The sequence below is a fragment of the Paramormyrops kingsleyae genome, chromosome 1 (assembly GCF_048594095.1).
Source record: "Paramormyrops kingsleyae isolate MSU_618 chromosome 1, PKINGS_0.4, whole genome shotgun sequence".
Lineage (NCBI taxonomy): Eukaryota > Metazoa > Chordata > Actinopteri > Osteoglossiformes > Mormyridae > Paramormyrops > Paramormyrops kingsleyae.
The window spans coordinates 72,506,347-72,533,098 of record NC_132797.1 but is presented as its reverse complement, the minus strand read 5'-3'; the positions used below and the strand labels follow the sequence as shown (position 1 = coordinate 72,533,098).

General features: G+C 45.6%; 1 protein-coding gene and 1 long non-coding RNA gene across 3 annotated transcripts; one reads left to right on the top strand and one right to left on the bottom strand.

The window, feature by feature from the left end:
• Positions 1-8,342: 8,342 nt before the first annotated feature.
• Positions 8,343-20,823, bottom strand: LOC111847424 (uncharacterized). Of its 2 annotated transcripts, XR_002839113.2 has the most exons (3): positions 20,191-20,645; positions 11,665-11,814; positions 8,343-11,513 (listed from the first exon to the last, which is right to left on the bottom strand). It is a non-coding gene; the product is annotated as an uncharacterized lncRNA (long non-coding RNA). The 2 variants fall into 2 exon arrangements; XR_002839109.2 differs by lacking the exon at positions 8,343-11,513 and having other exon boundaries at positions 11,622-11,814; positions 20,191-20,823.
• Positions 20,824-22,170: 1,347 nt separating this feature from the next.
• Positions 22,171-26,271, top strand: LOC111848919 (POU domain, class 3, transcription factor 3-B). Its single transcript, XM_023821343.2, has 2 exons — positions 22,171-24,238; positions 24,575-26,271. Exons 1-2 carry the CDS (start codon positions 23,015-23,017, stop codon positions 24,686-24,688), a joined length of 1,338 nt encoding a protein of 445 aa, XP_023677111.1. The 5' UTR covers positions 22,171-23,014; the 3' UTR covers positions 24,689-26,271.
• The last annotated feature ends 481 nt before the right edge of the window (positions 26,272-26,752 follow it).

Below are 26,752 nucleotides of genomic sequence, written 5' to 3'. Positions count from 1 at the left end.
TAATCATACTTACAGTGCATTTGTTCAGGTTCAGGGTAGCCATTGTTATTTGGTAGGTGTATATAAATCTACCCAGGTGAAACTTCACTGTCGCTTCTTCACTTTTGATGTAAGGTCTTGCATCGTTGCAGATCTCGCTGTAAGCCTTCCTTCTTTACATCCAACCCAAAGTTATTCTCTGAACTCGGACGCATGTTTTTCTCACTGCGCCCTTTTGTCCTAAAAATTGACCAGTCAAACTTGTTTTTTTCTGAAGAAAGATATGAGTTCAGAAAGGCAAGAGCAACTGTTTATTTACTTAACATTCACGGAACACAGGTGTGACATTTAAAGTGCATGAGGCCGATTGCATCCCGGCCGGCATCTGAATCCATCGCTCACCTTTTTGCCCCTAATCTATGCATCGCTCCTCGTCCCCGGTGTGTGATTGATACGTAAGGAAAGTGATAGATCAGTCTTCAGGATATATGGTCTGGTTCAGATAGACTGCAAATTCGAGAAAAGAAATTGAAGCCAAAAAAATTTTAAATAAATAAGCGTTATGAAAAAATATTCTATTTCTACTGTAGGGAATTAAGTGTGTGGCATGTTTTCCCTGTGCTGTGAAAATGCACCTGATGACAAAATTTTCCTTCCACTCAGACAGGGGGAGAGGGATAAGTGAAGGTAGGTTGGGAAGGAGGCAGGGGGGCGTGGGGGGTGGTGGGGGGGAGTAGAAGGGGCCACGTACCTTGGGAAGTCGGATCAGACGTCCTCGGTCGTGGCTCGGAGCTGGTGAATAATTGATGAACGGTGGTGGCAGTTTGAAATGGAAATGTGAAGGACAGTGGTGTGACTCTGTCAGCCTGAAGAGTGCCGAGGATGTGACCGGAATGGGGATGGCCTGCACACACACACACACACACACACACACACACACACACACTGCCCCAACGCGCACAGGGGCCACACAGCGTGACCCGCTTTGGGAGTCTGCGCTGGGGGACGGAAAGAGAATGAGTCAAAGAGGACGGGACAGAGGAACAGACACAGGCAGGATGGAAAACGACAGGGGGGGGGGGGGGGGAAATTAAAAGGAGAGAGATTGGAAGAACTATGGGAGGGAGAGAGAGATAGAGAGAGACCTACAGGCTAGGAAAAGGAAGAAAAGAAGTGAAGATAGAGGGAAGAGGAAGATAGGAGGGGAAGATGGAGGGGAGTGATATGGGGAGAGAGAAGAAAGGCGGGGAACATAGAGGGAAGAGGTACAGGCAGAGAGGGAGAAATGAAGGGAGGATAGAGGAGAGGGAGAAAAGATGGGAAGAGAGGAGGGAAAGGTCAAGAACCGCTGGGAGATCCTAGTTGAATCAGGGCGCTGTGGCTCTCTTTCATTATCCAGCTATTAGTTTTGAGCTAAATAATCACACACACAGACGCAAAAAGTGATTATATTTTTATTTTTTATGGTAATTGATGATTCCTAACCCCAAACCAAGAGTAACAAACAGAAGAACACAGCACAGATGAAAGAATCGCACACACACACACACACACACAGACACACACACTCACGCACACGCACACAGATCTCCCAGTGCTCATTTAGCTGCTGGTGTCTGCAGTAAGGCGGGTCAGGATGGGAGCTCGATTCACTGGGCTTAGACGCTAATACCGCTGGCTCTGAAGGCCAGGGCCACCGTGGGGGTGAGCAGAGCCATGAAGGACGACCTGCCCCCGATTCTCTCACGCGCAACGTCCCCGGTGCCCGGGGGCCACGGGCCAGCCTGGTAAGCCCCTCTCTCCCTTCCATTATCTGTCCCTAATTTCATAAAGTCTGGGTCGGGGTCCCCATCGCCGCACGGCAGGCCGCTCCGACAGAGGAAGGCCTACCGCGGGAAAAGCCGCGGTTACTGCCTGCCTCAGGAATGTCTCTCCGCTTCACTGGGATGAATCCCTATCAGTCAGGGTCTCCCCCGAACAGCTGCCTGCCTCTCCCAGCTCATGCTGGACGGCAAAGCCACGCTCTATGCGGTTTGTACACGGGAGCTTTGCCGTCCATATGTCCGTACGTCAAGGTCACCGTGTCAAGGTCACCTGCTGAGGGAATAAAGCAGGATTGCCAATCCGTCAGTCCCGGGAAACCGGGGGGAAACCCAGGTGGCGGGGGCCTAATTCCAACCCTCAGGCCTGAAGCGATGAGGCGCTTACTGCCTAGTCACCATGGGGAGGCGCTATCTATACATTTACCCTGCGATATGTAGCTTTTATAGTGTTGCTTAGTGTTTTCAGGAGAGGGATTTGTCATACATTGGCGTCCTATCCAGGGTGTACCCCGGCCCCCTTTGCTGCCAGTCCCCCCCCCCCCCCATCCCGATTACCCTCATCAGGATAGGCAGTTGGAAGATGGATGGATGGATGGATGGATGGATGGACAAACGGATGCATGGATGTGTCATAGCTGAACTGAGTGACCGCCCAGTCTCCCAGGAAGACCCCCCCCCACCACCACCTGGCACGGTGCCAGTCCACACAGAAGGCGTTGGGGTCACAGCAGAGCGTCACATTGGCCGGCAGAGGGGACCCATCTCCTCGCCGAGGGACCGTGGGCTGGGAGCCACCAGCCAGCCCCAGAGCAGTGCAGACTCTGCCAGCTCGTCCGCCGGCGTCCTCTCCCTCAGCCAGCTGGCAGCCCTGGGCTCTCGGCCGTCCTGCAGCACCTCCACTCTGCCATCGGGGGGCCACCTACTCCTCGTCAGCTTCTGCTCTTTCCCTGTAACAGCCGGGATGCTGCATGGTATCCAGTGTGTAGCAGTTTATGTACCTGTATCCATGCTGCACACACACACACACAGATTAGGTATCTATATTTTTGTGGGGACTCCCCATTCATTTCTATGGGAAAACTCTAATCCCAACATGGCGACCTTAATCCCTACCCAGCCCCAACCTTAACCACAAGTAGCCAAACTAAATATGGGACTTCTGGTGTTTTTAGGTTTTAGATTGCATTCACAGATGCATTTATTATAAACAATAATAAAATAGCTTTGTTATTATCAAACTGAATTTCTCCTTGTGGGGATTGAGAAAATGAGGTTTCTTTAGCACATTGTGGGGACATTTGGTCCCCATATACATAACCCACACCAGCATAACCTGCTGTGACCCCAACGCCTTCTGTGTGGACTGTGTGTGTGCAGTGAAGGGGGTGTGGAGTTATTGCGTAACGGGGCATGGGGGTGGGGGGGGCACTGTTTGATGGCTCTTCAGGTCCAGTGAAGATGGATTACATGCCTGACTTTGAAACAGGACAGAGGTTCTCCAGCTTACAGTTCTGTGATGGTTGTTGTTTCCTGTTCCTTAGTCCGGAGCATAAGCTTGGCATCTACCAAGAGGGGAGGGGTTACAGGGAGTGGGGGGCAAATGGCAATGGCAATGCCATTTGACACATTATGCACATGCAGTATCCGGTATCCCTTGGTCGCAGACCATCTCTGTACTTGAGTTGATGGAGCTGTACCAGGGCTCCAGGTGGACATCTGCAAGGACTCAGACTGGGCAGAATGGGAGGAAGCGGCTGTTGATGCAGGTGTCAGCCACTATCTAACCTGGTCAGACTGGGCTTGAGCCTCAAGATGGACACAGAAAACACAGACAGACACACACACACACACACACACATACAGATAGACACGGACACGCACACACACACACACACACACACACACACACAGAAATACACACAGACACACACAGACGTTTCTATTAATCTATTCAGTCTATTCATCTTTGTGGGGACTCTCCATTCATTTCTATGGGCAAAACCCAAACCTCAAAAAGTAACAAGCTTTACCTCCACTCAGCCCTAACATTAACCATAAGTATCCAAACAAAACACAAGACTTTTGGAATTTTTACTTTTTTGATTGCAGTCACAGATTTTAATAAAACTGAATTTCCCCTTGTGAGAATTGAAAGAAATGGTCCCCACAACATCCACATAAAATAACAGATTTTTATTAAATTGGGACACCTGGTCCACCCAACATAACACATACATGCCCCCCCCCCCACATCCACACAGGTACCACGAGTCATGAGATGCTTTTTAGTCGATTCGACTTTCATCAGAGTGATTCCACTCAAGACTGCGTCAAGTTCTTCTGTGTGTTTGTCCCATGTGTTGAAATTACAACCAGCTTAATAACTGAATGAATGTCAAAGACACAAACACATACAGCGATGGAATCGGCAGGAATCCCCTACACAAGAAGCGCTCGTTTGTATAGCACTATCAGCTGCATGCATATCTATCCACTCCTTTTATTCCTGCCACTCCCTCACTCTCTGCCTCTCTGTCTCTCTCCATCTCTCTCCCCCCTCCCTCTCTCCCACTCTTCCTCCCTCTGTCTGATTGATGGTTCAGATGAACATTAAAACCCCTCTCCCTGCCTGTACTGAAGCTAATGCTTCTGAGGGCTCTGTTACTTCATCTAGCAGCGATAGCTTTCCTGGGGGGGCAACACAGGAATCGATAATGAGCGTGCCCCCACCCCTGTTACCCCATCCACCCCCCCCCCCCCCCCCCCCCCCACACACACACACATCTTTCTGGGACACTGCTTAGCAGCAATTTAAGATGCATTTGCATATTGAAAAATAATTAAAACAAACATAGCAGCGACACCAAACCGACTTGCTGGGAGAGGGAGGCAGAGGGGCCGTGATGAACCGTCTTGGAGAGTGAAAAATGTCTACGGCGCGAGGTTTAATCGCGATGTCGGGCCTCCGTCATGAATCTTGGAATTATACCTCTTTCATTTGTCACTGCTGGTGGGTGACATTTTTTTTTGTGTCCCATGGTTTTTTCTTAACAACTTGTTTTTGTTAAAGAGCAGCTTTATAAGTGCTGAGACAGTGAATAATAGGCAAGCGGGAGGCCGCAGAGGAGGCCCAGGGGGTGGCAAGGTGGAGCAGGGAAGGCTGGGACTTAGGGGCCCTCGGAAGCAGGGAGAGCCATCGCAGTCGTTCCTTTTCGGGCAGGCGGCTGGGAGGACGCCCCATCGCAGTCGTTCCTTTTCGGGCAGGCGGCTGGGAGGACGCCCCATGGCAGTCGTTCCTTTTCGGGCAGGCGGCTGGGAGGACGCCCCATGGCAGTCGTTTCTTTTCGGGCAGGCGGCTGGGAGGACGCCCCATCGCAGTCGTTCCTTTTCGGGCAGGCGGCTGGGAGGACGCCCCATGGCAGTCGTTTCTTTTCGGGCAGGCGGCTGGGAGGACGCCCCATGGCAGTCGTTTCTTTTCGGGCAGGCGGCTGGGAGGACGCCCCATCTCAGTCGTTCCTTTTCGGGCAGGCGGCTGGGAGGATGCCCCATGGCAGTCGTTTCTTTTCGGGCAGGCGGCTGGAAGGACGCCCCATCGCAGTCGTTCCTTTTCGGGCAGGCAGCTGTAAGGACGCCCCACTGAGGACAGGTCCCATGGAGTGACAAAGTGCTGGATGGAGAAATGGGAAAAGTGACCTGCTATCCGTCTGGGCGGCGTTTGAAGGGCTGAGATGAAAGCGCAGCTCCTCCTGCCGCTTCTGACACTCTGAGGGGGCACGGTGAGGACCACACTGGCAAACCCACTGGGTGAAAGGGAACGGGGGGGCAGAGGGGTCCTGTGGTCGTGCCCTTAACAATGGCATTTTAACAAGGCGGTGATTATGGAGATGTACTGTTTGTATACCCTGCTTAATAGGTCCGTAATAATAATAATAATAATAATTATAGAGCCATATTATTTTGTGATGGGGTTTCTTAGAAGGATGTTTTAGTCTCATAATAAGACCTTCTGAGGTTGGATTGGAGGACGTCTCACACGGGTCTCTGAAGCGGACAGGGCTGCTTTGCTTGAGAATCTCCCAGCGAATTGTCTTCATTTCCTCTGTGACAAAAAGGCGAGACTCCCCACACACCGCAGAGCAGAGATCGCAAACCAGGGATGGCCGGGGGGGGGGGCAGGGGGGTTGCTGTCCTGACCTCCGTCTGTGACGATGCGGGTGAGCGGTCCTGCAGTTAGCGGGTGGTCGTTAATAGATCTGAGTCGTTTTCATATCCCCCCACCACGGGATTCTGCTATCTCCTTTTCCTCCCAATGGTTCTGATTCTGGTCCTGGCTTGACCTGTGTTCCTGTGGGTTTTGTATATGTCCTATTTAGGGGGGAGAGGTTACTGCTGGGGCCCTTCCTGCAGCATAAGATGCTGGGGCCCACTACCACTCAGAGCCCGAGGATAGAGCCCGGCTTAGCCCCAGTGTAAGTCCGGATAAAGCAGGTCAATGGGATGGGGGGGTGTGGGGGGTGGTTGGAGGGTGTTTGGTGGCTATATGTCATTTCATATGAGCCAAGGTGTTAATTAGACACGATCAAGGACAACAGGAGTGATGTGGGGCTGGTGAGCGTGTCTCCCCGTTTCTACCCCTCTACTACTGGATCCACGTTAAAATATAGCGTCATAGCAGGGGGAGGGGGGATATTTATATTGCTTATCTATCATTTATCACACACTTATCATAGTGACTTTCAAGTCATGCAAAGAGCACTGTGGATGGCGAGATGGCTTTTAAAAGGACACAGAGGCCAGACAGAACCTCTCTGGCAAAATGTACGTGCTGATGAATGTTTTTATATATAGATACATGCATATACACTCAAAAGGGGAACTCTATGAGGTGCAGCTATGAGCTTAACTACGGCAAAGAACTCAGCGTTTGGTTCAGACAACAGGGGAATCAGTGACTGGGAGGGTGGAGGGGGGGTAAGAGGTCTCTGGGTTCACCGCATCGGCAGTCTCATTTCCAGAACTGTCCATTGAAAGCCCCCCCCCACCCCCAGATGACCTTTCTGACCCCATAAGAGTGAGCAGTCAACGGCCAGTTAAACGCCTCATTCACACAGTGATCATCACCTGAAACACACACATCCAGATCACTGACAGTCAAACACACTTCCTGGGCGGCTGACGAGGGCATTCTTCACTGTTCCGGGTCGTTTACCGCGTCGTTTATTATTTGGCCGGTCAGGAAGAGTGGGGCAGGAGTATATAGCTTTGTGAAGAGACATCTCTCTGTGCCTGATGGTCCTTTTCAATGTGTAAGAGTGCGTATCTTCATAAAGTGCTATTTGTTAGTGTGTTACGCTATGTTTCAGTGTGTAGAAGTCTGTATCTTTATGAAGTGATATTTATTGGTACAGTTGAGTGGTACAGTTTTAACATGTTACAATATGTCTTTGTGAAGTGGTATTTATCAGTGCGCGAGAGTATTCGCAGTGTGTAAGATAATCTGTTGGTGAAGTGAGATTTGTCAGTTACCATATTATTCAGTATGTAAAAGTGCAGGATTTGCATCAAGTGCAGTATTATAATGTGCCTTGGTTGAAATGGTATTTGTCAGTGTGTTATGGTATTTTGCAAGGTGTAGAAGTATGTCTTCATGAAGTCATATCAGTTTGTTACAGTATGATTCTGCATGTAAAATTGCATGCTTTCCTGCAATGTTATTTATCAGTATGTTGTGGTATTTTGCAGTGTGCTGGAATGTGTCTTTGTGAAGTGGTATTGATCAGTGTGCTACAGTACTTTGCAGTGCGTAAGGCGATGGTTTTTCTTGAGGTGAGATTTATCAGTGTGTTATGGTACGCTGCAGTTTGAAAGGCCATGTGCCGTCCTGAAGCTGTAGCCATTGGTGCGTAACAGTACGTCTCAGTGTGAAGCTATGCCTTCCTTCAGCATGGTGTATTAAGAAGCAGCTCCTAGCCCTGGACAGGGTTCTACCGCTCAGTCATGGTGACAGTTGCCTGTCATTTTGAGTGGTAAGACAAGCGGACGTGTGGAGTGCGACTCGCGAACAAGCTCACGTCCTGGGTTAAAACGAGGTAGGCGGAGTGGTGTGGAGCACTACCTGGTACGCGTCTGTAAAACAAGCCGGCAGTAAACAAAGCGTGAATAATTCATGGCCGCTGAAGAGCATTCTGGCCTTGTAAGTCACCATGTATGAGTTAGTCGGCTAAGAAAATATATGAATAAATATTGCAGGCTCTCAGGCATTGGGAGCGGAAAGACTTTCGCGGAGACTAACCGATGTTCATACAGACGAGGCCCTGTATGGCGTGGAGTGTCTCCTCGGCGAGAAGATCAAGGCCACGTTAGGGTGAAGAGGAGCATTTTGGAGACTGACACGTGTCTTCCTGCCTGGCTGTTTGCTAGTTTGACAAGTGAGAATTTCTCCCTCTCTCCATCTCCCTCTCTCTCCAGCTATCACTCTTCCCTCCCCCCCCCGCCCAGCTTTTCTCTCTCTCACTGTTGCATCCGGAGGAGTGTGAAGCTCGGTTTTATGTACAAACTCTACAGATAAAAGAGGATTCATGGGCCGTGTCTGGTGACACAAGGAGGGGCTCCTGTGTTTGTCTGTGGCCTCACCGGGAAATCGCTGGTGCTGAATGGCCCGTTTGTGGGAAGGAGCTCGGGGTCTGGACCCTGCTGACCCAGCTGGCGCCTGGAACTGGCCTGGAGGGGGTGGGGAGTGTAAACGGGTCTGGGGCACCCTGAATGCCAAAAGGCACGTGGCACAACATCAAATTCCCGATTTTGGTGTTCGGAGGCTTGCGAAGCCCATGGCCATTAGTGCTGATGCGTCACCTTAGTTTCACCGGTTTTCACAGAGGAACAGAAGAGGTTTGGAGAGCGCGGGTGGCACAGCTGGCCTCTCCGGAGTTCCCGGTGCTAAAAAAGACGTTAACGGAAGAGGGCCGCTGGCAAGCCCCACATTCCTGGGCTGCCCCTCTCCCTGCCGGCGTCTGACACCCCTGACTGACAGCTCTGCTTCCGTCTCCGTGTCTATCGCCCCGCGGCGGGGTGACTAACAGGCAGAAATATCCCATAAACCGTTACCGTGCGTGGCGGTGCCGCCGACGGGCCCCACATACCGCCTCGGTACTTGTTTGGGGAGCCATTCGCCCGGATGACCTCCCGTGCTGTGACAGCCCTGAGACACAGAACGGTCAGATCCGTCAGGAGCTAAAGTCTGGAACCAAGTAGCTGCTCAATTGAATTACGGCCACAGAGACATCAGCCTTCATTTTTAGCATCTGAATGGTAATCTGGCTACACATGTATGCAAAAACGCATTATGCATACATGCTATTCTACAGGACGAATGGTACCGTGAAATTAAGTTTACTGCTACCTTTGTGAAAGCAAGATATCACCTTTAATGGTCTAATTAGTGTGAGCCTCTGTCACTTTCAGTTTAGCCAGTTTGCATTCCAAGGTATATCATTGGCCAAGCCGGAGAGTGATGCGAAAGCTGCCGGCGAATTGAATCACTGTTTACGACAAATTGAACATGACAATAACAATACAGAGGCAGAGCGGTCATGGTATGGATGATGATATGAGGATTAATAATGATTAATAGTTACAGCGGTTGCAAAACGAGGCTGGGTCTTGCCTCTTTCACACACTCTCTCTCTCTCGCTCTCTCCGTCTGTGTCTCATTGTCTGTTTCTGTAAGACTGAGATGTGAATCATCATCTAACTTCCAGGAGCATAATTGAGTCCTTTCTTTCCTGGTGCTATTTAGACCTGATAGCACAATTTACAGCCAAATGGTAAAACACTTTAAGAATAGAATCAAAATGAAAGAAAATGAGTTTTATCCTCCGTAAACCCTTTTAGCTAGTCTCAGTGGACTGAGCAGCGGAAGGTAGGAGCACAGGACAGACTCGCAGAGAGAGCTCCTTCCCATTGTGCACCAGGATTGTTAGGCAGTCACACAGAGTGTCTCTCACTGCTGCTGTCGCTTTCCCAACCCTGGCTTACAGGACTACATCTCGGTGAATTTAGTGGTGTGCAACCAGGTGAGCTCGCAGGAACACATCTAGCTGACTTTTCTATTGCCAGTTGAGCTTAGAGGAACACATCTAGGTGATTTCGCAGGTCTATGACCAGATGAGCTCACAGGAACACATCTAGGTGAATTTGCATGTCTATGACCAGATGAGCTCACAGGAACACATCTAGGTGATTTTGTAGGTATATGGCCAGGTGAGCTCACAGGACCACATCTAGGTGATTCCGCACATCTATGGCCAGGTAAGCTCACAGACGCACATCTAGGTAATTTTGCAGGTCTACGACGAGATGAGCTCACTGGGGCAAATGTAGGTAATGTCGTTGATCGATGGCCAGGTGAGCTCACAGGAACATATATAGGTGATTTTGCAGGTTTCTGGCTAGGTGAACTCATAGGAGCACATCTAAGTGATCTTGCTTCTCCATCGCCAGGTGACCTCACAAGGGCATAGCTAGGTCATTTTGCAGGTTTATGACCAGGTGAGTTCACAGGAGCACATTCCTGTTACCTTGCTAATACATTTCCTGGAGCACCTCTCAGTTATAGAGCCAGAGAGACCAGCTACAGAAAACCCGCTATTCAGAAAGGCCAAGACAGCCCATTCTTCAGTTTTGATCACTGCTGCCTGACCGATCTCCTGAGCTCCAGAAAGGTTTCTCAAGCACGTTTCACCACCACAAGCATCTCCTGCTCTGATTGTTCAAAAAAACCTCGAAAACCTGCATTCTTTCTTGGAAGATTGTTTTCTTGAGTTAATTTTATTATTTGGTTTGGTTTTTATATTAAAATGGTGTGAAATTAAAAATATCGCCTTTGTAAGGAAATATCTGTGGTGATAGATCCTGCAAAAGCAGCTATATCCTCCTTTAGGGGAGTCTGTGAAAAAAATGTGTCGCACATTCTTATGTGGCTTAAGCAGTTTATTTGGAGCAAGACACACTCACTGCAATTAAACTGCAAACACTATTTGGCTTCTTGCAGAAATCCGCAAGTTTTATACGGGTAATGTCATTTTCTTCAGGACAACCTTGAGTGGCATTGAAATCCCAATTAAACTGTAATGGTTTTACAAAATTAAAAAAAAAAAGTAAAACACAGTTGAAATCTTATGTTAAACACCCCAAGGCGATTATTTAATAATTAGATAATGTAATCACTTCCTGTCACTGTTTATTGTTCATTTCATTAAATCAATGTTTACTTTGGAACAATTAGTTTGTAGTTGTTGTTGTCTTTGGTTGACCTTTTTCACATCCTCTAACCTCCATGCATGAGGAAACTGGCCAAAAGGGGACATTCGGAGGGATGAGCCCTTGTCACAAGGGACATGCTGGTCCCCTGGTCTGGGACGGCTTCCTAATTACCTTGGAAATGACCTGGCGAAGGCAGTGGGGTCCCAGGACACATTTCCCACCAGACATCTTACTTTCTTTAAGTGCTCTGCCACAACATTGAATACTGCTCTGTATCACAAACCTCACATTTGATTTTATTATTTATTTATCTTTTTTTGCTTCTTTGGGCCTTTTAATCATGGCTGAGCTCCATTACAGAAGCAGATCCCAAACACGCCAAGCTTTTGAAAATATTTTTCATTTCCTGTCTTCTACGTGGGCTGGTCATCATCTGTTCCCTCTCCCTGTCTGTAAAAAAAAAAATTTAAAAAAATACTGGCCTGCTAAATAAAAAAAGACCTAAATTCAGAACCCAATCAAAGGGAGGCCTCCTACGAAGAAGAACAAAATAATGAATGCATTTTTTAAAGAAGTATATTTGCATATCTTTATACAGCACCAAGGAAAACAGCCTGCAGTCAATGGTCCTGCAGATGTGGTCATTTCCCCTCAAGCAAGAAGCAGGAAGTGGCCGAGTCCATGCTGGGTTGTCTGACTCAGGTGGATGTGATTCCAGGGATGGGAGAAGAATCAGGGCACATCTTCGCTCCTGATGGGGGGGGGGGGGGGGGGTACAAATATACACACATTAGAATCAGTTGCCTGTAAATGTGAGTGTACGTGTGCATGTGATGCTCTGTCGGGAATCTGTCCACAAAGACAGTAATATTGTTTAGGTGACTTGAGAGTCTGCCTGAATAAAAATTAAAATTAACAGGAAAAAAAGCAGCTGAACCCACCAGCCATTTGCTCTTGCTATACGCCTCTGACACGGGCTGCTTTTGTTCACTTGCTCTTGCAGTTTTTAAATTAGTTTTTCATTTCTGCTTTCAAGAAACTTTGAAGAAACAGTTTAGGAATTTCATTTCACATCTCAGTATGCTTGAACACTAGTAGTATAGTGTACATCTTCAGAAATACAGTGTACGCCATAAGCAGTGCATTGTACTTCTTCAGCAGTGCAGTGTACATCTTAAGCAGTGCATTGGACTTCAGCAATGCAGTGTACATAAGAAGCACAGTAGGCTTCTGCAATGCAGTGTGCTTCTTAAGCACTGGTGTGCAGTTCCTCAGCAGTGCAGTGCACTTCTTCAACAGTGTTGTTTACATCTTTAGAAATGTAGTGTATTATTGTATTGGCAACTGCCAAGAAATTTTCCCCGCATATGTCAAAGCCTGCCAAAGAACACCGAAATGGACACTTAAAATCAGACAGAAAAAAAACAAACGAATCCATCCTCTGCAGCTTCTGTTCTCGCAGCACATGGGTGTCTGTTTCTGACTCATTGACCAGTGCTGAGGGTCACATGCTGGGTGGCTGAACCTCGGGCCCCCAGAACTTACTTTTCTACTGTTTTTCTTGCTTCTTCTCCTCTGTTGACATTTGGGCTTCTTCCAACCCTCAGACTTTCACCAATAACCACTGTTTGGCTTGTAATGATATTCTTTACAAATCTTATTTAACAGGGAAAGGCACTACGTTCTCCTAACTTTTTAAAACAAGTATATTTTTTAATGTAATGTTATTTTTCTTCCTACAACAATCTCCTTTATTACCATCCTGTTTCATAATATGTGGCAACACAGTGGATCTGCCGCTCTGCACAGTGCACCAAGGTTCTGACCTGAGACACTTCTCGGTCTGTGACACGCCCCTGTGAGTCACGCCTGCCTGACCCTCTCATCTCCTGCTTGGCCTGAGGGAGGCGCTGTTGTTGGTCATTTTAGCAGTTTTTCCCATGTCTCCGAATGGATGCTCCGATAGTGCGGCACCACTGACCCAGATCTCAGATGTGCGCCGATCCACAGGATGTAGGACGTGTATGTAAGCTCACAAACACATTACACCGGGAGTATTAGGAATCAATATGCAGGGTCTTCTCAGTACAGTCCTTAAGGGCAGCAGACCTTCACATGTGCTTGTGCATATGTGTGAGCACTCATAACATATATGGAGATAGGAGCTGGCTGAATTTGTTTTTGGTCTACCCCACACCATGGTAATCCCGGTAAGTGCCCTGGTAACCATGACAGCATCCCTGTCAGCCAAGTATCTGTCACCTGCTGCTATGATTTCACTTAGCTGGATTCAGCTGGATGAGCACAGTTTTACCTGCCTGTGCACCTGCAGTTTCCCCTGGCTGTGCACCTGTGAGTTCACCTGGCTGTGCACCTGCAGTTTCCCCAGGCTCTGCACCTGTGAGCTCATCTGGCTCTGCCCCTGCAATTTCCCCTGGCTGTGCACCTGTGAGCTCATCTGGCTCTGCCCCTGCAGTTTCCCCTGGCTGTGCACCTGTGAGCTCACCTGGCTGTGCACCTGCAGTTTCCCCAGGCTCTGCACCTGTGAGCTCACCTGGCTGTGCACCTGTGGTTTCCCCTGGCTGTGCACCTGTGAGCTCATCTGGCTCTGCCCCTACAATTTCTCCTAGCTGTGCATCTGTGAGCTCACCTGAATTAGAAATAGAATAATAAATAGTTGTACTTATTTCAGCACCGCAGTGATGATCGTAGGGGCAAGATCGGTTTTGCATTGACAGTCTCTCTTTTGACCCTGAGACATTGCAGCGCTCCGAACACTTTTTATTTAAGAAGATAATCTCGTATGTGAGTCGTGCACAGAGAGAGGAGGGTAGCATGGTACCCTGACGACCCACACTGTTGTCATGGCAATGACATGGCGGGGGCATAATGTATAGAAGCACGTGTACGCAACACTTAGACCTTGCCAGAACAAATGGCATCCGTCTCCTGGCGGTCTCCTAGGGGCGGTGTGGCGAGCGCCCACGCACACACCGAACATGCGGAACCAGAGGTTCCCGCCGGTGTGGAGCGCAGGACCCACCCACGCGCCACGTCATCGACACGTCTAAAACAAACACCACCAGCACAGCGGTCATCCTCCCTCACCTCTCTTTCCTCCTCTCATTTTGTTCTGCCGTAATTACTATTTGGGCTGTGATAACGGACTATGGATTCTCACACCCTATTAACCACAACTAATAACATAATAAAAGCCAAACAAACATGAACACCGCTCTCCCGTGCCCTTTTCCTAATACGTGACTCTTACGGTATTCCTGTTCTTTCGGCTTTCAGACGCATTCGTCCCGGTGGGCAGGGAACAGGTTCCCCGTAGCGGTACACGGAACCCACCCCTGCTTCGCGTTCAGTCCCCGCACTCCCCTGGCACCTCAGAGGACGGGACGCCCTTGCACGTGGGCCGACGCCCTGGCCCGTTAATGCCCACTCGTGAGGGGAAAAGGCGTCGGGTTGTGAGACAGACGACTGTATTCTCGCAAGACAACGAGGCAATTATTTATCCCTGATTGGAGTGAGGACAGGAGCAAGGGGTTTATGTCACAATACGGTCCTGTAAAGAGCTGAACATTCCCTCCCAGTTTCCTTCATGAATATCAAACGACGGGGCCCTGTTGTTGCTCACCAACGCAGAGGAAAAATTACAGCTGTATTTCTTTATTTGCATTACCTGTAATAGGCGGTGTATTGTGTGTGGTATTTATTACGGCAGTGCAGGCGGGCGGTGGTAAACACACGCTGATTTACTGCTGTGCCACATCAGGCCCCCTAAATCACACACCATCATTCTCTGTGAGTAAAGAAAGAACATGGTTTGTTTCCCATTTTCATTACTCAACGAGGTCTCTGATCTCAAATATCCATCAGACTGGAATCGGGAGGTTCAGACCCTGGGCCGGACCACCCCTCCAACCCACTGCCAGGCGAGGATGAACCAGCTGAGCTTGACCCTCCGTCTCAGCGTTGGACCACCAACTCTCCAAGCTTCTGCTCAGGTTCATGTGCTATAGAAATCCTGGGGCAGAACATCTCAGTTCTGGAGATACTACAGAGCCAGGCCGTCCAGTTTGTGTCCGATCCCGTCGCGAGCTGCAGAACACCTGTGTGCACCTTTACAGTTTGTCCTGGGCAATACGGGCATGCGACTGACACGTAGCCAGGACGGTTTGTTTCGGATCGGTTGTACGTCAGCCTCCTCGCTGCGATGCTGCTGCTCGGGGTTCAGGCCACCAGTGTGTGTTTGCCGTCAAAAAAGCTGCCTGGAGGAGATGGGCACCACCCCAGACATGACACGTAGTCCCCGCAACTTCAAGCGGCCGGGTGTATATATAGCAGGGGAATGCTAAAATCTAGCGGAAAATGGAAGGGTGAACTTAAAATATTCAGTTTACCCATGATCCAATTTTATTGGGCTTTGGCATGATTTGTGCTGGGATTCCCAGAGGAAATAAATACTTTGATTAATGTAATCCTGGGGTAGGAGGTGCAACGCACCCACCCCCCCTCCCCGGGGGAACGGGTCCTGTTTGACAAACAAAAACACAGCAGCGACTGTGGCAGGCTACACACCTCGTACACACGCACGCACAAATATACACGTGCACACACAAACAGACACACAAACACACCCATGTTTGGTCACCAGCTGCCTATAGATTCTCTGCTCTTAAGGGGCCGGAACCTGTATGGTGTTAATGGCATAGTCTTTGGAGATCTTACATCAAGATTCTACATTTGTGCATAAATTTGACCATTTGGAAGTACACTACAAAAAAAAAAGCATGTGTGTACACAAACACACACACACACACATGTGTGTGTGTCTATATATATATTTCATAAATATAATTTTTTCTTTAATTTCACTGGCGTATCGCGACTGCCTAAAGTTGGGAAAAAAATGCATCGATTCTGCAAGGGTAGCTGCGGAGCAGTGCATATTGTCCTGTTATTGCTAGGGAATAATCTATGTGAGGAGATCAGTACGGCTCTCAGATCCAATGAGAGGGTCTTTATGCTGCTTCACGGTGGAGGATGAGGGTGAGAGGACGGCCAGCACGAGGCAGCCACGTCTGGGGGCTAGAGAAAAGGACCTCTTCATGGTGCCTCTGACCCTGCCACTCAGGCGAACATCATGCCTTTTGTCTGCCCTGACGGCTTCAGAGCAGTCCGTTCCGCGCCACGCCCATCTCCTCCTGCGCGAGCTGGCGAGCCCCCGCCTTGCCAGAAGGGTCCCGGGACTGCATGTGGGGCTTGTCGGTTGTGCTCTTTCCTGCGACTGTTTTCCGAAAGGCACTTGCACAGACGCCTTGCCCTTCACAGTGGGTCCGGTTAACTCCTGACCGTGCGCAGTACGAGCTACAGCAGCGCATCTCACACTTTGAGCGCTAATGTGGACAAACACAATGGCTGTGTAGTTCACGGCATGGATTCACAAGGAAAACAGATGTGTCTTGTAAAACAATCACCGCTTAAAACCTAGTCTGTGTAAATGCACACTGCATTACCTAAACATAACATTACGTCACATGTTTCATTCTCTCCACATATACTCTCCAGTCACCGTTTATGAAAAATTATGATATTTACATTGATTTCCTACTATACAAAAAGAACCCAATCAATAGAGGACAGTTGCAACGGTTATAAATAATTTAGGATTTACCATTATATTGGCACGGAAATATCATATCAGCGATTTCCAAGGTAAATTACTGTCTGCACGTGCAGCTTTGAACTTTGCTCTTCATCGTAGACTGCCGCAGAGATTACAAAAAATAATAATAATAAATAATAATAAATTGGCATATAGTCTTATACAAACGAGCGTGGCACTGCACTGAACTATGGTATTTTGTATTGTCAAAATGAGCAATCCTGGTTATGTGTGATGTATTCTACATACGTGCTTTTAATGAATAGGGTACATTACCATTAAACTGTTGGATGTTATAAGCTGTTCTAAATCAATTTCATTAGGCCTACCGTGAACGCAGAACACATGCTATTAACGTGTTGCCTGATTAGCATATATGTGGACCAAGTGAGCGGTATAAATAATACGTTCTTTAAGTGTAATTAAAACTTGTGTGCTGGTAATTAAATTAAAAAATTTAATATCAGCTATTCCACTTGATTAATTTTATTTTACCCTGGTAGACTTTAATTTCGGCTGCAGGTTTCAATGATAATAAATTAATTAAACTGATTGTAAATCAGCTGAAACATTTTTAAAATGAACATAACAAGCCATTAGCTGCTATGGTATGTTTCTCTGCATCTAAGACGTCAGGAGAGGAGAGAAATTAAACATTAAGGAATAAAGAAGTAGTGGTTTCCAGTAGTAGCGTGGTCCGTTAATTCTATTCTTTAGCGTCCGGGAAACCCCACTTAAAAATTAATTTTATGCTACTGCCAGTTCACAAGCCTCTATGCTTTGGATTTTAAGTCGCATAATACGGTAGAGAGAGCACGTTGGTTATATCTATGGAAGGCTGTACTTTTAAATGGAGATATTTAATCGATTAACCTGCATGTAAAATATAAGTCGTGTGTGTGTGTGTGTATATATATATTCGTCATTCAGTGTTCCGTCTTAATATTAACTTTGTGTCTGTTTCTGTGTGATTTACGTCTGTTTTAGACCAGTAAAGCAAATTTGCAGCACCTGAACCGTGTTTTTGTCATCCTTAAGCTGTTATAAGAGCGCCGCCGTCGTGATGATTTCCATGTTACTTCTGCTGGTTTTACGGGTTTCTGGGGCTAGTCATTTACACACACAGAGACGCAGGGGCGCGCTATATATATATATATATATATATATATATATATATATATATATATATCCTCCACATTCATAACATTTTTGGAACGCCGACTGATTTTTAAAATCTGATTGAAATACTTGTAATTTAAATATGCAAGACACATTAAAGGCCACTTTATTAAAAGAAACATGATATGGGAAATATTTAACTAAATTGAAATAAATGTGTGCTAACGTGGAGCTTTTGTAATAATAGTAATTTATGTAATCAGGATGATTGATGACATTGTACGTTTTTTTTCTGAAGTCAAGTCTCCATTTTATTCACATTTAATTTGAAAAATAAAGGGATATTTTGTTTGCTTGCGTTTTAAGGTAACTTAATAATAATAATAATAATAATAATGTATTTAATTATATTTTTAAACCATAATGTAAACGCCAGAAACAGAACTATAAAGTGTTTTGTGATTACATGCCTGCTACAGTAATTGCTTTATAAATAATGACATAGTTATCTTAGTTGTCTTACCATCAGTTTGGATTTTTGATTAATAATAATATACTCATCAAAGCCAGAATTACCACAAGAAGATAAAAATAGGCTACCAATTTTATATTTGCGGTACATACTTATTTATTGGTTTGTTTTGGGGCGTTTTCCGGTAGTTCACGAACGTTTCATCTAAGTCGCCTTTGCCAAAATAAATAAATAAATAAACAGATATGCAAATCGATAGACAGATAGATAGATAGATAGATAGATAGATAGATAGATAGATAGATAGGTGAAATAATCTGTCAGAAACTACCGAGTCCAAAAATGACTTACCGAAGTTAAGCTCGCAAGTAAGTGCGACCCCTGCTGGACATAAAGCCCCCCCCCCCCGCCCAAACTTAGAGAGGAATTGATTTAAGAATCGGAAAGTTATCGGCTGCACAGACTGATACATCTGCAGCTGGGCACCTTCGTGTCGCACATGATCTTCCAGGTAAATGTAGTTCTGGTTTTAACCAAGAGTATTGGTGGTCAGTTTGGCTGTCCGCGAGATCATCTTGGCTTCTCCGCGCCCCTTTCATCTCGACTCCAGTGCACAAACATATAGCTTAATGCGACTAGTGTTTCCTCTTTTATTCGGCTCACCATGGCAACTGAAATGCGGGGTTTAGAAATGCCTCCCCATCAATGAACCAAAGATCTTGGTGGGGCTGTGCGAGGTAGCATCTGTGCGGGCGGGGGGAGGGGGGGGGCAGTCCACACGAAAGTTGACCCGTGACAAAAACAATAAATAAACGCCGAAACTGAACAAAATCTTGATCAGTTAGAAAATCGTACTCGAAAACGATAAAATGCCGTAACGCCACCCTTTATAGCCTACTGTCATGCATGCACAGCAAGCTTGCCTGCTGTCATTCAGGCATTTATAAAACGTGTTAAAAACCTGTTTTATCTCTTCAAACTGACTTCGTAGGCGTAGGAGGTTCTTAAAGCACTATCATGCCATTCCGCTTTTATACGGTGTACATAATCGTCTTTAATACAATTTATATTTCATACAGATTATATAGTAATAAGACCTAAATAAACATGAAATGGTCTATTCACTTGTTCGTATACAGATATTTTCCGGTGTTTATTTAGTCTGTGCGAATAGTTACATAACTGAACGTGAAATTCTATCCAGTGTTACAATTTTATTAATGCGTTTCATCGCTTACCTAGGCAAACATGTACATAAAGTGGTAGATTAGTGCTGAGTTGTGGTTAGTCTAGTTACTAAACTTCAAAACTAAGTTAAAGCGCAGCCGCAATGAATCAATATATGTAAAGGCCTTGAAATCCACTTGTATTCTGCTTCTCCAGAGAATTCAACCGAGGGGTGTCCTGCTTAGATTTGATTGATTGCGCTTTCCCCCAGTGCACCTTCACTACAAAACTGTGCTGCTTAACCGTCTGTTCACTATTTATAAACCCCAGTCTCGAAGCGAACGCGTCTATTGATTTTTGGTTTTAAAAAGCAAAATATACTACTTTTTTTGTTTCAGGCCTCTAACGACATCGTTTATTCCAATAATGACTTTCCCCAATTCCGAGAATGTCATACATTGTCACATGTAAGTGCCTGTGGTCGTGTGTATTTGCATGCGAATGTGTGTGTGTGTGTGTGTGTGTGTGTGTGTATATATAAATATATATATATGCGTAAATGTATGCATAATGTGAAAAGTTGTCAATATGACAATAAGAATATGTGCAAGATTCCGATAATAGGCGTATATGTCGATCGCTGGATCTCGAATGACCGCGGTATATATCACAGTAATAGGAATTTATCAACTTACCCCCCTGAAGATCCAGGAAAATGCAAAAAATACGAAGGGCTCAATATCTGTTTAGTTGGAACTGGTGCACTCTTCCCTCCATGCTCTGAAACGGTCCTTCCTAAGATTTTCCTTTCCTCTGACTCAACTGAGCTGAGCTCTCCTCCGCTCAGCTATTATTTTCACTAAAATATATGAAAATTTATGCAAATGAAAATCAGCACTAACTGTTCCTCTCTTGTTATACTTGGGGATTTTTTTCTCTTTCTGTTTTTTGCATACAAAACAGATGAACTCCACAGCAGGGAACAAGGAGACCCTAAAAATAAACAAATAAATAAATAAACATATCACTTTAAAGAAAAATACTAAAAAGCTGAACGTGAAACCGTGAAGGTTTGAAAATGTCTCCCCTCCCCCCCTACTCTTTTTTGTACTGTTTTGGAAGAAATGACTTTCCAAGTCTAGCTCTCACGCGTGTGAGGCCCTTTGAAAGCGTCCTCTGTGCGACTCACAGCAGTAATTTAGACAAAATCCTCACTGTATATTAATGAATAAGACGGCCCATGGCACCGGCCCTATCCTCCCCATTCAATGTAAACAAATCCACGAGGCTCACACGATTTTTGAGTCGTTTCCAAATTAAATCTGTTGGGAAGAAAAAAAAACAGTATTCTGGCTTCAAGTGTTCAAACGACTGCACCTGGATATCTAGGTTTAATTCAATGAAACGTGTGTTGGACCTTTCGGGTGAGGAAGGGTGGCGGGGATTTTTTGGAACGACATTTATTACGAAAATCATTAGTATGTTATTACAATCGCCCCCTATTAAACCTACAAATGTAAGGGGTTTCCTCGTAATTTTGCACGCCGAAAGTGGGAAGGTCTCCCTGGCTGTCGAACAATGACTGGATTGACTGTGGTGTAACGTTCACGTGGACGTTATGCTCATCTGCGCAGCACGAAAATGTAGCATTTCGAGATTGCGAAGCGTATTTAAGTTCAATCGGCTTAGTAGGGGGTTGTCATGTAGACTTCCCGACGAACCACAACATATATCGACGGTATAGCTGCCTTTAAATATGAAAAGTTTTAGGCTTGATACTGGCGGATTTCGTTGGGGGGAGACATAAAGCGGGGCTGTTTCCATGCAAATCCCCCGGGACTGCCCATTTCGCCCTTGTTTGGGTTGCCACTTTCTCTTTTTCTGTGGTTCAGTGAGGTCGCCTGTGCGCCGGTTTCCGCTTGGAAGCATCTCCCAAAACCTGCATTCTCTGTTAACTCCAGAGAAGCCGGAGCGTTGATGGTTAATGTTAAACAAGCCGGATGTGGCAATCTATATATTACAGCGTAATTCAGTTTCAGCGTGTGGTGTCTTTGTTTGAATCCGTTATGCTGAAAAGCGCGTGATTAACAGTATGCATCAACAATGACAATAATGCTTTTCGTACCCATTTCCAAATATTTATAAAAAGAATATGTATTTAATATATGATATAGTCTTTGTTTAACTTTTACAACATTAATATGTCTTCCCCAGATGACAGAAATTTATCTAATAAACATTTCAGATTCCGCTTTATGTTTCGCGACACCGAAGCATGGTTCGTTGTAATTATTATTAAACTGTTTCCAAAACAGCAAAATAAAGGATATTAACCGCAACCATGCAAAACGAATTATTTTGGCAAAGGTACCGAGGCGTTGACCCCTTAGTTCATTAAGAGTTAAAGGAACAAAACGCGCATTTACACAGCTCGTTCTCGGATTTCTGTCTTTAATTCCTGTTATTTCCAATATTTCTTCTCGAACAGTTATTTATTTATATTATGTGCTTTAATTAATTATTTTTTATTTATTTAGACTAAATTAAAAAGCAACCAATTGGAACGACCGGAAGGGGGGGCTGCGTGCCTGAAGCACTGCTTTCGGGGGCCGCCGGTACCCAATCAACGGGAGCCTTGCGCTCGGCTTCCTCGTATTTGGGGGAAAGATGTGGACGGTGTACGCACGCTTGGCAAAGGGTAAACATTCGTGAGTCTCCGTGCTCAGGGGGAGGGACGGAGAGACCTGTCAGAGAGGGAGAGAGAGAGAGAGGGAAAGAGAGAGAGAGAGAGAGAGAGAGAGAGAGAGAGAGAGAGAAAGAGAGAGAGAAGGGGTGAGGGAGCCAGCGAATGAGAGAGACAGCTTGCGGACCTTCGCCGTGCGTTGCAATACAGGACTGTACTTCAGCTTGAGTTAGCGGCTTTGCAGGTTTAAACACATCAAAACGGAACAAAGAGAAATAGACCACGGCAGAATAAAGGAAACAGCTAAAGAAAAAAACGGAAAAGCACCAGGGGGAATCTCAGATACTAATTTACAAACAAGCGTATGATTCTTTAGCGATATTATTTTTTCTTCACTTAAGCAGGAACTTTTTGAAAAGGATTTCATCTTAGGGGAAGGTGCAAACTGCGACGCTATTCTAACTTTGCAGGAAAAAACTTTTTAATCCTTTTAATTTTTTTTTATTTTTAAAAGAAACTTTCCTCGAGGACTGTACAGGGTTTCAAAGGGCTTCTATTTGTTGACGTTAAGAACGTGGATTTAAACGGAAAAAATAATAATATTGATATTACATGAATATTGTAAATACAGCAGTCACGGATTTGGCGGATTTTTTAAAAAGCATTTTCTTCTTTTTTGATGTTTTAATTTCAGAAGTGCATGGTATAATATAGATACTACCCTGACCTTTTAAGTTTGAATAATTCATGGAATAGAATTTGCCTACTTGAACAAAAAAAAAGTTTAAAAGCGGGAGGGGGTTTGACCAGCAGATATATTCATAAGGGTTAACGGAATGGCCACCGCGGCTTCCAACCCATATCTGGCCAGCAATAGCATTCTCTCGTCAGGCTCAGTCGTGCATTCCGACTCCGGAGGCGGTGGCATGCAGTCTGGGAGCGTCGCTGTTACCTCGGTGTCTGGCGGCTACAGAGGAGATCCTACGGTAAAGATGGTACAGAGCAACTTCATGCAAGGAGCCATGGCGGCGAGCAACGGGGGCCATATGTTGAGCCATGCCCACCAGTGGGTCACGTCGTTGCCTCATGCCGCTGCTGCCGCCGCTGCAGCGGCTGTGGCGGCTGCAGAAGCCGGGTCGCCTTGGTCCTCAAGCCCAGTCGGAATGACAGGCAGCCCGCAACAACAGGACGTCAAAAACAATTCGGGCAGAGACGATCTCCACGCTGGCACGGCGTTGCATCACAGACCACCGCATCTGGGTCCCCACCAGACTCACCCCGGGGCTTGGGGTGGCACCACCGCGGCTCACATCCCCTCGATAGGAGCCGGGCAGCAGCAGCAGTCCTTAATATACTCTCAGCCCGGTGGATTCACCGTGAACGGGATGCTCAGCCCGCCAGGAAGCCAAAGTTTGGTGCACCCGGGTTTGGTGCGTGGAGACACCCCAGAGCTCGACCACAGCGCTCACCACCACCACCATCACCACCAGCATCAGCACCACCAGCAGCAGCAGCACCACGGTGGAGTAAACAGCCACGACCCGCACTCAGACGAGGACACGCCGACCTCGGACGATCTGGAGCAATTTGCCAAGCAGTTTAAACAGCGCCGCATCAAGCTGGGTTTCACGCAAGCCGACGTCGGCTTGGCTTTAGGGACTCTGTATGGAAACGTCTTCTCCCAGACCACGATCTGCAGGTTTGAGGCGCTGCAGCTCAGCTTCAAGAACATGTGTAAGCTAAAACCTCTGCTAAACAAATGGCTGGAGGAGGCCGATTCATCCACCGGGAGCCCCACGAGCATCGATAAAATCGCCGCGCAGGGCAGGAAGCGAAAGAAGCGAACTTCCATCGAAGTGAGTGTAAAAGGTGCGTTGGAGAGTCACTTCCTTAAATGCCCCAAGCCTTCGGCCCAAGAAATCACCAGCCTGGCGGACAGCTTGCAGCTTGAAAAGGAAGTGGTCAGGGTTTGGTTTTGCAATCGGAGGCAGAAAGAGAAAAGGATGACGCCGCCTGGAGTGCCACAGACGCCGGAGGATGTGTACTCTCAGGTCGGCAATGTGAGTGCAGACACTCCGCCCCCTTCTATGGACTGCAAACGAATGTTCAGTGAGACATAGAACAGCACACAGACTTTAAATGTTTTGTATATGATATATCTGATAGGACACAGACTGTCGCAAGATAGTGAAAATAATTTTTGATACTGTGATTATGAGGGAAAAGTGAATATGACTGCAGATGTGTTTTATATTTTTTAACAGAAAAAAATCGACCCTGCATTCGCAACCAGTCTTCAGAAAATAAAAGAAAAAAGACAAAAAAACGCAACGATAACGTTCACCCAGGCCCTAAATTGTCTTAACCTAAAAGGTTCTGTCTGCTCTTTCTTTCAGGGACATTTGTTAGTAGATTACTTAAAAGACGCCAGTATATCTGGGCCGAGCGAACCGAACGACCCGAGGGTGACAACTACAAGTTCGTACCATCAGGTAATTTTGGCGCACTAACAACATCACCACGAAAACAAAAACCAACTGTAGAAAAAAAACCCAACACTTCTATATTTATCTTTCTCCTTTTTCTCTTGCATTTAATTTGTATGACACCAAAAGCGAGCGTTTACGCATTTAACAATAAGAGACTATGGCACGCCTTGCAAAGAAATCAGTAAATACAACACAAAGAAGATTGGGACGCAGGACGCTTTGAACACAACTTACAAAGAAGACTGCATGGTTTAATATTTTTTAAAAAAAGGAATTGTCGTTCTTAGCCCCCTCCCCAAAAAGGCAAACCACGTTGTTTTTGCCCTTTTCTCTGATCTCAAAGATCGCATCTTTTGAAAAAAAAAAAAAATCTTTAATTTTGTTGACCGACACATAAATGGATTTTTTTAAAACAAAAAAAAAAAAAAAAAAACGAAATGGGAAAAGAAATACTGAAAGACCGACTGTCTTGAGCTGCACTTATTTGAAAATTTCCTCTCCGAAAAGCCGCCGCCAAGTGTGACGGACTGGGTGCCGTGGATGTAACCGAGCAGAAGCCGCCTTCCCTTAGCCGTGTTCTTTGGTAGGTTACAGTAAACAGACTCCGGCAAAATAGATTCTCTAGATCAGATGCTGATCTGAATTTACTTTATATTTTTCTCCAAAATGACTTGTTTTAATATTTTATTCGGAATAACTATTGACTGTTGCAAACGATAATTTATTTTTTTCCTCCCGCAACTTCTGTAAGATGTTTTTTCCTTTCCAGTTTTTCGTTGTTGTTCTTATTTGTTTTGCTTAATTTTGTACTTTGATTATTCACAAAGGAGCACAAATCAACGTAAACTGACATGGACAGTTGTTAGGTAATAAGGGTATATTTTGATGTGATGATTTGATTGTAATTTAATTTCAGTAGTGATTCCGTCAGAGATGACTGAGAACAATAAATTTGTTAGAACTCAAATAACGTGATTATGTGTGTTGCCTGTTGTAAGAGCAGATTTATATTTTGAAAACATAAAATTACATGAGCAAACATGTTGCTACATTTGATTTTAATTCGTTGTAATGAAAGGTGTGTATCGATTGTTTTCCAATGTAGATCGAATAGGATGCTGTCCGTTTTATATACAGTAGGTTAAAACAGTCGATTTTTTTTTTGCTTTGTTTTAAAAAGTGTTTTGGGGATTTAGGTGATGGCCCTTAATTCGATTATCTTCCCTTGTGACTATTTTCCCTGAAAACGACACGCACATAATACAAAACAAACCAACTAGATTCGTCTCCTCTATTTTTTCCAAAGCAGCACAATGTCAGAGGATAATATTTAAAATTTATATTTTGCGCTCTTTCAAATTTAACCTGTTAATTTTAACCTGTTAAATTAATTCTGAACACCGTAAACGGTTTTTTTCCCGTGTCATGTGCGTTTGTTTTAGCATAATGGAGCTGCACGCTTATTTATTTAATTTTTTTTGTATTTTACATTTCCTGCATCTCCATATAAGATGAATACCGTTTTGTTGTTTGCGTTCACTGTGAATGTGTATTAAGACTACAATATGATTCATTCCCAATATGCCAATTGAAACCCTTTGTTAGAAAAGGCCGTTTTGCTAATTGTTGTTAATGGTGCCTTATCTTTCGAAATACTTTGTACTGTATTCCACTGTTTTTTTTTTTAGAAAAAAAAGTCGTGCCGTTGGTAGAGGTAACGGTTTCACGACAAAATTGTATTACACCCCCTAGATTAAAATATTCAATTTGTCGTTCCTGTCGTGGGTAGCTCCTTCGTACACCATTGCAAATATTTCTGAAGCCTTTATATAAATGGATTGACTGTCAGATTGTGTACCATGCAATTATCATGTGTACTACACAGGCCTTGCGAGTAAAAAAAGCTCGCAGGTTCTTCTAGGTATGATAGCTTTTATAAAACATGCATACGCCGTCCATCTCGTGCAATCGGGATAAAATAACTTTGAAGGCTAAAACGTGCCCCCTCTTTCATCCCGTTAATATTTTGATTTATAAAATTGCGGGCCTTTCCGTGTAATGGTGTTTTACATGTATTCACCGTCT

Bases quoted from the DNA above. Each gene is read 5' to 3' on its own strand.
- LOC111848919 (XM_023821343.2), top strand. From the start codon at position 23,015: ATGGCCACCGCGGCTTCCAACCCATATCTGGCCAGCAATAGCATTCTC. The intron at 24,239-24,574 runs GTGAGTGCAGAC...TCTTTCTTTCAG, and splicing joins TGTACTCTCAGGTCGGCAAT to GGACATTTGTTAGTAGATTA.